Source organism: Ochotona princeps, chromosome 14 (genome assembly GCF_030435755.1).
Source record: "Ochotona princeps isolate mOchPri1 chromosome 14, mOchPri1.hap1, whole genome shotgun sequence".
Lineage (NCBI taxonomy): Eukaryota > Metazoa > Chordata > Mammalia > Lagomorpha > Ochotonidae > Ochotona > Ochotona princeps.
In genome coordinates, this window is record NC_080845.1 from 7175312 (window position 1) to 7190514 (window position 15203).

The following is a 15203-nucleotide window of genomic DNA, read 5'->3' on the forward strand; positions in this document are numbered from 1 at the left end:
GAGAGGTGGGATGGGGTCCAGACCACCACCTGCTGTCCTATGGTGGTCTGGGTCAGGGGTCCTGTTGGGCCTGACACAGCTACCCTACCTGTGTGCCCTGGGCTGGCAGCGGGGAGAGGTCGGGCCATGTGCAGTGCTGGAACATCCCACAGACCTGTGAGCGCCCAGAGGAGCCACGGGCCTCACGTCCTGCGTGGTCTGCAGCCCCAGACACCAGCAGTTTCCCGTCGGAGGTGAAGGCACACGTGTGGGCCACATCCAGGACTCCCTGCCGAAGCACAGCGCTGGTTCTGGGCTGTGGGTACCTGCCGCCCGGCCTCTCCCATCCCTGGGGCTGTAGTCCTGGCCCTACCTTCAGTCTGCAGGCACTTCCCTGTGCTGCAGTCCCAGACCTTGACCTGGGAAGAAAGGAAGTGGGAGGAGTAGGCCAGGCCAGCATGCTGCCCAGTCTGTTGTGAGAATCTCGCCCCAGAGCTTGCTGCTGGTCCATGCATGAAGAAACCCCTAGCTGCTCGGATCTGGGCAGGTGGGGGTGTGCTGGTACGGGGGTCAGTGCTGGGACTGAGAGGTTACCACATGGAGTAGCCAGAGCTGAGGGGAGAAAGCGATGCTCCTGACCCAGGTGCTGTGGCCCTTGAGCTGTACAAGCAGGCTGCTGGTTGTCGGCTTCCAGATGTGAACGGTCTTGTCCAGGAACCCAAGGCCTGCAGGACAGACAGCTCAGCCCCAGGGCCTGCATGCTGCCTGTATCCCGAGCCTGGCGTCCCTGCAGCCCTGCTCACCAGGAGACCCAACACAGAGTAGCACAGACAGCTGATGTTGCTCCCGTGGCCCTTGAGTTCCTGCTGGAAGACTACTGGGGTCCCTGCACGCAGGTCCCAGACGCGCAGTCGAGGCCCAGGAGCCAGTGGCCTGTGGCAGCAGTGTCAGGACAGGGTGTGGAGTCCATGCCCTCCCCTGTTGCTTGACACCAGGTGGGAAAGTGGGATCAGCCAGGCTCACCAGGCAGTCACCCCTGGGGGAGAAGTCACTGCTCTGCACCCAGCCCCGGTGCCTGGCCAGGAGCTGCAGCATCTGGCCCGACTGTGGAAAGAGCCAAGGGCTGTGGGGATCGCAGGTGCCAGGCCTCAGGCTCAGTGTCAGCCCTTCCTTGGACAGGCAGCCTGAGCAAAGCCAACCTGCTGTATCCCTGGGGAGAGGGCTGCAGCCCAGTATGGGCCCCAACCCTGGCTGCTACCTACCTGCACCTCCCACAGCATCACCCGCTTGTCCCAGCTGCCTGGAGTCTGGGCTGAAGCTCACGGTCTCCACAATGTGCTGGTGGCCTGTGGGCATGTGCCAGGGCTTAGGACAGGCTCAGGACCCAGCAGGGTCAGGAAGGGCGCACAGCCCACTCACCCTTCAGCACCCGCAGACACTTGGCTCTCCACATCCCAGAGGCAGATGGTGCAGTCGCAGAACGTGCTGGCACAGAGGCGGCCGTCCGGGGACCTGGGGCAGGAGCACAGGACGCCCAGAGGCCTCTGGCCTGGCTCCTCCCACCCCACAGTACAGCCCTGTCTCCTGGGACTGACAAAACCAAAGTGGTGGGCCTTAACATGCTGCACCTCTAGCCGGCCACAAAAAAACATGATTGCACTTGACTGAGGCCAAAATGGCCCCCAACTGTAGCTGCAGGGAGGGCAGTAAGGAATGGCTGATGTGTGCAGAGAGCTCTGGAAGCTTCACAATACTGCACATGGACAGCTCTGAAGACTGACCACATGCTGGGCATGGCAGGAGTGACCTCTGCCGTCACAGAAGTGGGTTCCTGGGCAGGCCTGACATGGTGAGGACACCATCTCCCAGGGGTCCGGCTCCACCTCCTGGCACAGCTGCTCTCTGCATGGTGCTCAATGCAGAGGTGGCCTAGTGGACTCTGCTCTAATACTAGAAAAGACCCTCGGGCCCCAGCTGGTCTGCACACCCCCCACCTGTGTGGCCCTCCAGCCTCCACAGCAGCCTGTTGCTGTGGGTCTCCCAACCGTACACGCAGCCATCGTCTGAGGCTGTGAGCAGGATCTGGCCGTTGGGGGGGAAAAGGCAGAGAAGTTGACCTGCAAGTGGAACACAAAAGTAGGTTTTGCTCAGGTATCACCTGGCCAGCTAAGCTCCCAGGCTCCAGCTCTGAGCCGGCCCTAAACTGTAGCTGAGAATCTACCCCAAGCCCTTCCTTGGCTTACTCTGAGCTGGGACCACACTCAGCCATACCAGAGCCAGGGGTCCTTGTTAGAACCAGAGCTTAGAACCCAAAGCCCATTCTGGAACCGCAGCCCAGGGCCTGCCCTGGATTGTCCCCAGCGGGCACAGTCCACTGCAGCCTCGAGCCTCAAAGCTGGGGTCCCACAGAACACACCCTGAGTCCCCAGACCCTCAGGTGGAGCCTACTGAGCCTCACCTCGCCCCCGTGCTGGCTGAAGAACTTTACTCTCCCCACAGCCAGCCTCCCGGGGCCTCTGCTGGTCATGGGCAACAGCCACCGTCCCGCGGGGCCTCACTCAGGACAGGCTGGAGGGGAAGGAAGAAACTGTGTACATGCGTCTCCATGGTAATGAAGGCGGGGCGGCGCGCAGCCGCTGTGGGGGTCTTTGGGAAAGCCACCCGGGCAGACCCGGGGAGGCAGCTCTGGGCTGGGGCCTGGAGGGCGGCACGCTGCACAACCCCCTTCCCCGGGATCGCGGCCGCTGCCCTAGCCGGTCCCTGGGCAACTCGGGTCGTGTTGCACGCCAAGATGACGCTCAGGAGGACACTAGAGGGCGCGCCGGCCCCGCACACCTGCCAGCGCGCCTCGGGCTCCGTCTGCGCGCGTCTTAGGCGCAGGGTGATAAGTGGCAGTGCATCCACAACAGTTACCCGGCAGCACTCGCCCAGCCCACCAGGGTTGGACCGAACACGGAGTCTGACACATGGGAGTCGAGAGCGTCTGTGCCCGTGACGGATGCCGGCGCTGGGTCCTACGGGTGCCCAGGGGAGAGGGCAGCCCAGGCGGCGAGGAGAGCTGGGCGCCGGGGTTCATCGGGGTCCCTCCCGGTGGTCCCGCTCTGCGCCTGACCCGAACTTCCCGCTGCAGAGCACGAGAAAGCCGCGGGTGCTTGAGGGGGCACAGGAGCTTGGGTCCCTGTCACCCACGTGGACTGAAGTCCAGGCTTTTGACTTCCACCTGGCCTAATTCGAGTGTGTCTCTGAAATACAAGTACAGAAATAGATCTATTCGGGGCCGTGGTGTTAGGGCAGCACACTAATCTTCTGCCCGGTGTGCCGATGCTGGTTCTAGTACCAGCTGCTTCACCTCTAATCCATCTCCCTGCTTATAGCCTGATAATCGGAGAGAATGCCTCAAGCCCGTGGGCCCCTATGCCCACAGGGAGATCCAGAAGAAGCCCCTGGCTTTGGATCAGCTCCGCTCTGAACGTTACAACTATTTGGGGAACGAACCAGCAGGTGGAAGGCCTTCTCTCTGTGCTTCTCTGTTAAACTGCCTTTCAAATAAAAACAAATGAATATGGGCCTGGTGCAACGGCTCAGTGGCTAAATCCTCACCTTACATGCACCAGCGTACTATGTAGGTGCTAGTTAGCGTCCCGGCTGCCCTTACATGCACCAGCATACTATACAGGTGCTAGTTAGCGTCCCGGCTGCCCTTACATGCACCAGCGTACTATACAGGTGCTAGTTAGCGTCCCGGCTGCCCTTACATGCACCAGCGTACTATACAGGTGCTAGTTAGCGTCCCGGCTGCCCTTACATGCACCAGCATACTATGTAGGTGCTAGTTAGCGTCCCGGCTGCCCTTACATGCACCAGCATACTATGTAGGTGCTAGTTAGCGTCCCGGCTGCCCTTACATGCACCAGCATACTATGTAGGTGCTAGTTAGCGTCCCGGCTGCCCTTACATGCACCAGCATACTATGTAGGTGCTAGTTAGCGTCCCGGCTGCCCTTACATGCACCAGCATACTATGTAGGTGCTAGTTAGCGTCCCGGCTGCCCTTACATGCACCAGCATACTATGTAGGTGCTAGTTAGCGTCCCGGCTGCCCTTACATGCACCAGCATACTATGTAGGTGCTAGTTAGCGTCCCGGCTGCCCTTACATGCACCAGCATACTATATAGGTGCTAGTTTGTGTCCCGGCTGCCCTTACATGCACCAGCATACTATGTAGGTGCTAGTTAGTGTCCCGGCTGCTCCACTTCCCGTCCAGCTCCCTGCGTGTGGCCTGGGAAAGCAGTCGAGGATGGCCCAAAGCCTTGGCACCCTGCACCTGTGTGGGAGACCCAGAAGAAGCCCCTGGCTTCTGGCTTTGGATTGGCTCAGCTTCAACTGTTGCAGCCATTTGGGGAGTGAATCGGCAGATGAAAGATCTTTGTCTCTCCTTCTCTCTGTAAATCTTACATTTCAATAAAAATCTTTTAAAAAATTAAAAATGTAAGAAATAAAATAAACAAATAAATGTTTCCCTTTTTTATTGTATGATATGATTCCATAGACTCTGGGATTTCTCATACCCCCTCCCTAAATCCCCTCTCCCCAACTGACTCCCCTATATTATTGCAATTATAATCCTTCATAAGCTGTCATAAGCCCATCATTTTGCTATTTAACCTTAGCCGCTAGGCCACTGTGTCAGGCCTTCCATCACTTGGCTACTTAAGTGTACCCAGACATTGCGGGCATGGACAATGGCAGAGCGTCCAGCATCCCATTGTCTAGATATGTTTAACAGTTTCACTGGGAGTCCATCTTTGTCTGGAAGTAGAGATGCATACTGCATTGTATCCTCACATCTGGATATGATAGTCTCCATGACACAGTTACTATACATCCCCTTAAATGAAAAATCACAAAACAAAATCAACAACAGGAATAAGGCGTAAAAATGTACAATGCCATGAAGTTAAATAACATGCTACTGAATGACCAAATAAATATTTAAAAGAAAATAAACAAATAAATAAAAAGAAAAGAAATAGGTCCATACAAAGTGTGGTCGGTGTCAGAGGCCCGTGCGTGGTGTTCCCTCAGAATGTGGGGTGGCGGGTAGGGCCCCGCAGCTGCCCTGGGAGTATGGACCTGAGGTTGCACCAGGGTGTCCCCCTCTGGGCTGTGGCTCAGCGGACCTCCCAGGCCAGACACTGAGGCGGGGGTCAAACGGAACTCTCCCCATGGGTTCTGGACTCCCAGGGGCACGCGCTGGTGGGGCGAGTCAGGGCAGCTGAGCTGGGCTGAGGCTCCTGGTTCCCAGCAGTGACTCATGCCCTTCCCCCGCCCCAGGCCCTTGGCCAGGAGCTTCTCACGGGATCAGCTGTGCTCCTGTTCTATTTTAGACCCCAGACGGCAGTCGGGCTGGTCAGGGGGCCACAATGGCAGCTTTGAGGCGCCCGGAGGGCCTGGGACACTGAGCTGGCTCTTGAGGGTCCCTGTGGGAGCAGGAGCTGAGGGGGGGACATGAGGTCCCCCATCACCCTCAGACAGGGTTCCCAGACACTGCCTGCAGCGGCTGCACCCGCCCATCTATCCTCCATCCCACGCCAGTCCCTGGGCGATTTCTCTGCCTAGAGAGCCCATGGCCACCCTCCCTAGGCCAGCCTGTCCCCCACAGAGCCCCTATCCAGCAGGCCGCCCCACAGCAGGAGTGGCTGGAAGCGGCTCCCCTGGGCCCCAGGCTCCTGTGCTGGCCTCCTCCTGCCCTGTCCTGGCCCCTGGGCCACTGGTTCTTCCTCTGTCCACCTTCACTGCCCACCCCCTGGGTCTTGTCATGCAGCACCATCGGCCTGTGGTGCTCACAACCCAGCCTTCAGTTCCTGCCTACACAGCACAGCCTCCCCTAAGCCCGTGCCACTCTTAGTCTGTGTCAGAGCGCCCTGCACCTGGGCTAAGCTCAGGCTCCCCCAGGGACCTGTCTCCTGGTCTCTGGGTGGAGCATTTGAGTAGGCTGCCTCATGTGGTGTCTGTGATATCCGGCAAGGGATATCACACTTAGCACCTGCCGGGAGAAGAAAGAAGTGTCAAGGGCCACCTTTGTCCCTTTAACAACCCAGCCCCAAAGCTCCTAGCAGCCCCAAGTCACCTCATTCTGCAGGAGGCCTGGTGACCAGAGAGGCCACCTGATCGCATGCCCAGCAGAGCCATGGGGTAGGTCACAGTCACGGGGACACGAGGACAGTTTCTCTGGCTTGAGCTCTGCACCTGGAGCAGGATACAGACACCAGGTTCTCCTCCAGGTGCAGCATTTCCACGGGCAGCTCGACTGCGCATCCCTCCTTCAGCCCAGGCTGGGCAGGGAGGCTCTTCCAGGAGTTCCAAGGGTGAGGTCCTCCAGCAGGGTGAGGAAGTCACACCAACCTGACCCAGCCCTGCCTGGCACACACAGGGACACGCCAGTGGATGTTGCTGGCCTCTGCACAAAGCACGAGAACGAGGGCCTTCCAGACCCAGTGGCTTGCTCTAGGAGAGGAAGGGACAGTCTGGTCAAGGACAGGGCTTCCTCCTAGCGACATTCAGCTTGCAGCGGCAGGTGGCACCCAGCTGCCAGCTCTGTTCCATTAAGCTTTTTTTTTTTTTAAGGCACACAGATCTTCTATTTTTTTTTAAAGATTTATTTATTTTTATTGGAAAGGCAGATATGCAGAGAGGAGGAGAAACAGAGAGGAAGATCTTCCGTCCAATAACCGCAATGGCTGGAGCTGAGCCAATTCGAAGCCAAGGTCTCTCACACGGGTGCAGGGTCCCAAAGATCTGGGCCGTCCTCAACTGCTTTCCAGGCCACAAGCAGGGAGCTGGATGGGAAGCGGGGCCGCCGGGTTTAGAACCAGTGCCAATTGTGGGATCCCAGCGTGTTCAAGGCAAGGACTTCAGTTGTTACGCTATTGCGCCGGGCCCATTACAGAGATCTTTTATCCCTTAGTTCACTCCCCAAATAGCTAGAATACCCAACTCTTGTCTACACGGTAGCCAGGACCCAGGAACTCCCTCCTGGCCTCCCATGTGACTGGCGAGAACCCAAGCTCTTGAGCCACTTTCCGTGCCATCCCAGGCACATCAACAGGGAGCTGGATCGGGAGAGGAGCAGTTGGGACTGGAATTGGCTCTCAAGTGGGATACCAGCGCCACAAGCGGTGGTTTAACCCACTGCCTGTCTCTCCTGCTCCCTGGCTTCCTGGGGGTGAAGTTCAGAGCTGGGCAGCCCAGGAACAGAGACAGCTGTTCTGGGGCAGGAGAGGATGAAGAGAGGAGAGAGTGTTGAGGTGGACAGCCGAGGTTCCTGCCAGAGCCCCAGCTGGGCCCCTTCAGGGCCTGTTTCTATTCTTTGAGTTGATTTGGGGGTGGGCATTGTGGTGCAGTGAATGAAGCGGCCACAAGGATGCCAGTACCGCATCCCAGAGAGGCTGGTTGGAATCCAGGCTCCGCCTAGGATCCGTTGCCCTGCTAACAATGTGCCTGACAGGCAGCCCGCGATGGCTCAAGCCTGGGGTGCTGCAATCCACATGGGAGACCTGGATGGAATTCCTGGCTTCTGCCTGGTGTGACCTGGCTGATGTGGCCGTTTGGAAAGTGAACCAAAAGATAGAAGCTTTGTGAGCTGTGTGTGCTACTCCCTGTCTCTCTCCATTGCTCTGTGTTTCAAATAATTCTTTTTTTTTTAAAAAAAGATTTATTTATTTTTATTGGAAAGGCAGATCAAATTTCTAGGGAGAAGGAGATGTAGAGAGAAAGATCTTCCATCTGCTGGTTCACTCCACAGATGGCTGCAATGGCCAGAGCTACATTGATCAAAGGCCAGGAGCCAAGAGCTTTTCCTGGGTCTCCCACATGAGTACAGGCTTCCAAGGCTTTGGACCATCCTTGATTACTTCCCCAGGCCATGAGCAGGGAGCTGGGTGGGAAGCGGAGTAGCTGGGACATAAACAGATGCCCATTGGAATCCTGGCACTGGCAAGATGAGGATTAGCCATTGAGTCTTCGTGTCAGGCCCCTCAAGTAAATCATTCTTTAGAAAAAAGAAAAATCCCTTGAACATGCTGGGATCCCATATGGGCGCCGGTTCTAATCCCGGCAGCTCCACTTCCCATCCAGCTCCCTGCTTGTGGCCTGGGAAAGCAGTCGAGAATGGTCCAATGCTTTGGGACTCTGCACCCGCATGGGAGACCTGGAAGAAGCTTCTGGCTCCTGGCTTCGAATAGGCTCAGCTCTGGTTATTGGGGTCACATGAGGAATGAATCATCAGACGGAAGATCTTCCTCTCTGTTTCTCCTCTTTGTATATTTGCCTTTCCAATAAAAAAAAAAAAATACCTCCATAACCTCTCAAAGCCAGTTCCTAAAGCTCTGTCTTTGGCGTCTTCTGCCTGGGCCCCCCTGCAGTTATTTGCACACAGGGATCCCAGCCTCTCCGGGGGCCCCTGAGCTGTAATCCCTGCCCTCGAGGTGCTGTCATTTGTCTGTAGCCTGCCCTGCTCTTCATTGCAATACACCGTGATTGGTCACTGTTCCTCCCGAGGTGCAGGTGCCTGAGCTGACCACAGGCCACCAAGCCTCCGGAGACAGTGCTGTGCAGTTCCTGAGGCTAGCAGGCTCTCATGGGAGGCAAGTGTGGGTTCAGTGGCGACACTACTCCGTGCCACACGCAGGGCGCCCTTTTTCCCATGCACTGTGGTCCTCCCCGCCCCCTGCCATGTGGGACTTGCACAATGGAGTCTTCGGACACACACACCAGACCTTACGTAGGCTGGCTAAATGTCATCTCCTTGGCCCACCGCCAGCCGTCTGGCCCACTCGCACCGCACAAAGCTGTGATTTTGTGCACATGTGTGAGTGAGCCCTCTGTGTGCTAGATGCAAATGGGGAGAGGGTGGGCCAGGCAGGACCTGCTAGTCAGTCGGTCAGTCACTAGAGACCTCTGCTCACCTCCCATTGGCCCTCACCTGCACCCACCAGGCTCTGGGCAGTGCGGGAGAGCAGGCAGCTGCCACCTCCAGCTAAGCTCTGGTGTCAGCAACAGAAACCCTGGATGACCCAGAGGGCCAGGGGAAAGACACAAGGTGGGGACAGTAGCTGACCCAGCGGGGGTGGTTCTGAGACCCCTTGGTGAAGGGATGGGACGCCTCAAACGCCAGGCCAGGCTTCCACCACCCTACTCTGTGTGGCCAGTGCTCTGGGTGGCTGGCATGGTGTGGGTGAGCTGTGCTAGCATTACAACCCCACTGTGCTGGGAGACTGCAGTTTTCCTCTGCGGCCCCAAAGAGGAAGACAAGCACTGGTATTTTCTAGAAATCCGTGCAGTCCATGGTGGTGTTGGACAGTCCTCCATTTTCTAAGGAAGGAAAAAGAAAGGTTCGCTTTAAGGGTGGGTGTCTGGTGAGGCAGGATGGTACTGGGGCGCAGCGGGTCGAGCCACCGCTTGCAAGGCCGGTATCCTGGATCAAGCACTGGATCAAGCGGTTCAAGTACTGCTGCTCTGTTTCCAATTCAGTTTCCTGTGATGTAGCTGCGAAGGCAGCAGCAGATGGCCCACGTGCCTGGGTCCTTGCCACACATTTGGGAGCCGAGGATGGAGCTCCCAGCTCCTGGCTTTGGTCTGGCCCAGGCTTGGCAGTTACAGCCATTTGTGGAGTAAATCAGCAGGTGGAAGATCTTTCTCTGTTTCTCCCTCTCGTTATCACTCTGGCTTTAAACACGTGCCTTCTTACACACTTGTTTAAAATCTATCTATCTGAAAGGCAGATTTACAGGGCGAGGGAGAGAGAAATCTTAGAGCTGGGCCACTTGAAGCTGGGAACCAGGAGCTTCATACATAAGTACGTGAGTACAAGGATCCCAGCATTTGGGCCAGCCTTTGCTGCTTTCCCAGGCTATTAAAAGGGAACTAAACTGGAAGTGAAGCAGCCAGGACTAGAGCAACGTTCACTTGGAAAGCCAGTGCCACAGGCGGCATCTTTTTTTTTAAGATATATTTTATTTTTATTGGAACGTTAGATTCACGAAGAGGAGGAGAAACAGAGAGGAAGATCTTCCATCCGATGGTTCACTCCCCGAGTGGCTACAACAGCTGGAGCTGAGCCGATCTGAAGCCAGGAGCCAGGAGCTTCTTCGGGTCTCCCACTCAGGTGCAGGGTCCCAAGGCTTTGGGCCGACTGTTTTCCCAGGCCGTAAGCAGGGAGCTGGATGGGAAGCAGGGCCTCCAGGATTAGAACCAGTGCCCATATGGGATCCCAGCACGTTCAAGGCGAGGACTTTAGCCGCTAGACCACCATGCCGGGCCCCTCTACTCTAGTTTCTTACTGGTGCAAACTTCACAGGTTAAAAGCAAAGGTCCAGTAACTGAGTCCTGTGACCCTCGTGGGAGCTGGACAGAGGTCTGGGCTGCAGGCATCTAGGGAGTGAGCTAGTACATGGAAGATCCCTAGCTGCCTGTGTGGCCCTCTGCCTCTCAAATATAGACAAACAAGCTCTAAATTGTTGAAATGCTTTTTGTTTTTTTTTTTTTTTTAAGATTTATTCATTTTATTACAGCCAGATATACACAGAGGAAGAGAGACAGAGAGGAAGATCTTCCATCCGATGATTCACTCCCCAAGTGAGCCGCAACAGGCTGATGCGCGCCGATCCAAAGCCGGGACCCTGGAACCTCTTCCGGGTCTCCCACGCAGGTGCAGGGTCCCAATGCATTGGGCCGTCCTCAACTGCTTTCCCAGGCCACAGGCAGGGAGCTGGATGGGAAGTGAAGCTGCCAGGATTAGAACCGGCGCCCATATGGGATCCTGGGGCTTTCAAGGCGAGGACTTTAGCCGCTAGGCCACGCCGCCGGGCCCTGAAATGCTTTTTGTAAAGAGGAGTGATCTACTTAGTTCCGCAGGCACCTGTGGTGACCTAGGCAGTCACTACTCCCTTCGGAGCACTCTCAGGTTGGCCCCAGCCCTGGCTCGATGGGCAGTGCTGGGCTCCTGGCCCAGGGCCGCTGGTTTTTCCCCCATTTGGAGGGTGGCACTGCTGGCTTCCAAATCTGGGTTGTTGGTGTCGCCTCCAGCTGCCCCTCCTGCTTGGCCCCCATGTGGTCTTTCTGGCTGTTTATTTGTCTCATCATATTTTTCGTGTGTGTTTTTCTAAGATGACTGTTGTGTTTGGGCAGCGACATGATCCGGGCAGCAGAATGAACTGGAGAAGCTCAGGGGACCTGCTCACCGCCCGTTCCCCGACCCGGCATGGGCTGAGCCCTGTGCCTGTGGTCCTGGGATTCAAATCCACAGCCTCCACCCTGCCCACAGAGTGACGACACCGAGCGGGAGGAGTGGAGGTTGGGGCTGGGCACCCCATGCCCCCTGGCCAAGGGGCCCAGGTGGGCACTGGCCAGGCCCGTTGCAGGGGCTGGCTCCCTCTCCCAGCCCTGTCAGAGAGAGGTTTCTCATTTATTTGACTTCTTAATTTAAAAAAAAAAGTATTTATTTATTTGAAAGTCAGAGTTACACAAAGAGAAAGAGAGGAGAGAGAGAGATCATCTGCTGGTTCAATCCCCAAACAGTCTCAGTGACCAGAGCTGGGCGGGTGCAAAGCCAGGAGCCAGGAGACTCCTCCGAGTCTCTCACGTGGACACAGCGCCCACAGACTTGGGCCATCCTCTGCTGCTCTCCTGAGTGCACCAGCAGGGCATTGGGTGGGAAGCGGAGCAGCTGGGACTCGAACTGGTGCTGCTATGCAGTGTCAGCATCGCAGGAGACAGCTTCACCTCCCTTAACCCACAGCATTTTTCCTTCTTAAACAGTGCTGAAGGCAACAGTGGGAAGAGCTATGTGCAGTGACAGGGTCAGCCCGCGTGGTTCTGGCTCCCAGGCCAGCTGCGGTCAGGCCTGGTGAACCCTGTGCCCCACTCCAGGGCTTCTGGTGATGTGTCCTGGGGAGGTGGCCTGCCCATGTCTCCCGTGTGATTTCACAAGGAGAAGGGGTGCCCCTCGTGCTTCTGCTGGTACCTGTGTCAGTCTGGCTCCCCATCACTTTCTGCTCCCTGTCCTTTTATCACTTATATGTCCTTGTTTGTTGAAACAGACACTGGGATCTCGCATCCACTGCCTCACTCCTGAAGGCCAGCCACAGCTGGGGCTGAGCCTGGTCAAAGCAAGAACTCCATCTGGGTCTCCTACACGGGTGTGTCAGGAACGCAAACCCTGGACCATCTCTGCTGCCTCCCAGGCGCATCAGCAGGAAACTGGATGACTGTGGAGGTGGGATTCAATGCCAGGCTCTCTGATACACGAGGGGCAGGGAAGTCCCAAATGGTGGCTTCACCAGCTGTGCCACTACACACACCCTGTTGCGTTTTGATCCAGCTAAAGCGTAGTGTACAAACAGGTGTGTTACATTTTGAGGACCAACTCCCGGCACCACATGCATGTGTGGAGAAAGCAGGCGGCCAAACCAGGGCTGTCAGCTGCCCCTTCCCCCTAGCTGGCCATCCGCTGCCCGGCCCCGCTCCTTGTTGTCAGCTTCTCACCTCCAGGAGAGCTTGGGAAGTGCATGAGTGGAAAAGCTGATGTTGAGTGCCCCGGGCTTTCAAAGGGAGCCCTTGCCCAGTGAGAGCCAAATGGGCAGAGTGCCTGGCCCGGGGTCTTGCCCACAGGTGGTTCTGTGATGTGGCCATGAACCTGCCGGGTGACTGTCCCCTTGGGGCCTTTGTCACCACATGTCTGTGGCCCTGGCCGGTCACTGCCAGGGGATAGCAGGACCGGAGCCCATCATGGTGGAGGCTTAGGACTGTTGCCCTGGGTGTTAGGTTTTAAATGCACTTAAAGTTCCTAAAGTTCTTACGTTATTATGTGCAGCTAATTCCTGCAGCCCAGTCCTCTTTTCACGAGTAGTTTACCGGGAGCCGAAACACCGGACATGGCGAGATATTAGGAGGTTCTTTTATTCCAATGGGGTAGGAACGGGAGCGGGGGCTGGGGGGAACAGGACTTGGTGGTGGGGGAAGGGACAAGATGGAGGACGGGGAAGAGCCAGGTAAGAAGGGAAGAGAGAGGGGGAAGGAGGAGGAAGCGCTGTGTGGGCTGTGAGGGCTGTGTGGGCTGTGAGGGCTGTGAGGGCTGTGAGGGCTGTGTGGGCTGTGTGGGCTGTGTGGGCTGTGTGGGCTGTGAGGGCTGTGTGGGCTGTGAGGGCTGTGTGGGCTGTGAGGGCTGTGTGGGCTGTGAGGGCTGTGTGGGCTGTGAGGGCTGTGAGGGCTGTGTGGGCTGTGAGGGCTGTGAGGGCTGTGTGGGCTGTGTGGGCTGTGAGGGCTGTGAGGGCTGTGTGGGCTGTGAGGGCTATGAGGGCTGTGTGGGCTGTGTGGGCTGTGTGGGCTGTGTGGGCTGTGTGGGCTGTGTGCTGGCCCCAGGGACTGGGGACTGAGATGATCTGAGCCACAGGTGGGTGGAGACCCGGGGGAGGGGCCGGAGAGAGTGGGGAGTGGGATTCTCAGATGAGGCGCCAGGTTACATCTGATAGTGGATAACCAGAAGGGCGTGAATTTCAAGAGCTGTGGGGAAGGAGAAGCAGGAAGCAGCACTGGGTCCAAGATGAACTCCTCACGCTGGGGTCCTGGGCTGGTGGAGCCTGGGCAGATGGACTTGGCCCTGGGCTGGAGGAGGACAGGAAAGGTGTAGACTCTGAGGGGTGATGGGCAGGGATGGGCATCCTTTGCTAACCCACCCAGGCTTCCTCATGGTTTCTTGCATTGCTCTTTCTTCATGCCATCCCGCCCTTGCCTGCTGCCATCCAGGGCCAGCCTCCTACTTTGCCCATTACATTTCTGGCTCCCACCGGCCTCACCTGAACCCTGCAGGGGGAGACACCTCAGTGGAGGGACTGCCTTCTTGGGGTGCAGTCAGGAAGGTCTCCTGGGAGGAGGCAATGGGCTTCTAGGCCTCTGGAGTGAAGGAAATCTTTGTCAGATGCAAAACAGGAAAAGTAGTTTCCAGAAGGCAGAAATAGCCCCTGTGGAGGCCCCAAGGGTGAAGTTGCAGAGCCTGTTTCTGGGACAGCAAGGAATGGGGTGTGGCAGGCAGCGGGTTGCCCAGGGAACCGGGGAAACAAGAACTGGGGGACTGGGACAGGCCCTGGGGGGGAGTTGGGGGGGCAGGGATGGAGGCCTGGATGACCGGTAGGTGGGGACAACCCACGGCCGGGATGCTAGGCCCCTAGTCCTGGTTCAGCCCAAATGATGCAGATCTCACAGAGGTTGGCAGGGCCGGGGAGGCTCTGACTGTGGGGTCAAGTGGCTGCATGCCCTGACCTCTCCTTCCTAGGTCACTGGGGTGGTGATACTGATGGTGACAGCCTGCAGCAGCCTCACATCAGGCAGGCACTAGCACAGAAGTGGAGACCCGGGACCTAGGAGCGCAAGTGACTTCAGAGCAGGGCCAAGGGCTCAGCTCCTCTAGCATTCCTGTGCCCCTGCCACCCTGCTCCCTGAGCCCGAGCAGGTGCAGACTAGGTGCGGCCTCTATACCATCCCTGGCTGCCACCCGCCCCCTCTGCCCACCTGCCCTCCCTGGCGCCTCCATGTCCTGTGGGAATCGGCCCTGCCCTGCCTGCTCTGCCCTCCAATGAGACAGCTGCGGGCTGGGGGTGGGATGGGGTGGGAGGCAGAGCCGCCCTGGCTGTGTGACCTTCAGCGCCTTGCTGGGCCGCTCTGGCTTAGGGCCGCTCTGACTCCCTTCAGGCCCCGCTAAGCTCTCTGCGGGTTCTGGCCTCCTCTGCTTGTGCCTGGAGCCTTGTACCAGGCGCCTGACAGGCCTCTGCCCTGCAGTCAGAGTGATGGCACTCGGCCATGCTGTGTGGGCCCAGATACCCGTCTTAGCTTCTCTGGGCCTGAGCTCAAGAGGCAAGGCAGCAGAACACCCAGCAGGCTGTGCCTTCCCACCTCCGAACACCGGGTTGTAGGAGAAGGGTCCCTTGTCCTGCAGCTCCGCCCTTTAGCCAGCCTCCTGAGACTGGTTCAGCGGCTGTGATGTTTGCTCAGCTGCCCCACCCCAGACCTGGCGATAATGGACTCTGTGCAGTGGGCCAGGCATTGTCCTTCCCTTCCTGGCTTCCTGGCTGGTGGGGGTGTCATTTCCGCCCAGGGTCACTTCCCTCTAGAATGCCTGGGCCTCAGTCTCCCTCTGCCCCAGCCCTCTGGCTCTGTGCAAGTTCCAGGT

The 15203-nt window shown here is 57.6% G+C and overlaps 1 protein-coding gene across 1 annotated transcript; it reads right to left on the reverse strand.

The window, feature by feature from the left end:
- Positions 1-79: 79 nt before the first annotated feature.
- On the reverse strand, positions 80-12914 carry WDR38 (WD repeat domain 38). Its single transcript, XM_058672850.1, is given in 13 exon segments — positions 80-268; positions 348-449; positions 577-704; positions 779-888; positions 890-912; positions 1003-1083; positions 1242-1275; positions 1277-1325; positions 1399-1427; positions 1429-1528; positions 1974-2096; positions 2438-2536; positions 12893-12914. Coding segments are annotated over 13 exon segments (1089 nt in total).
- Between the last annotated feature and the right edge of the window lie 2289 nt (positions 12915-15203).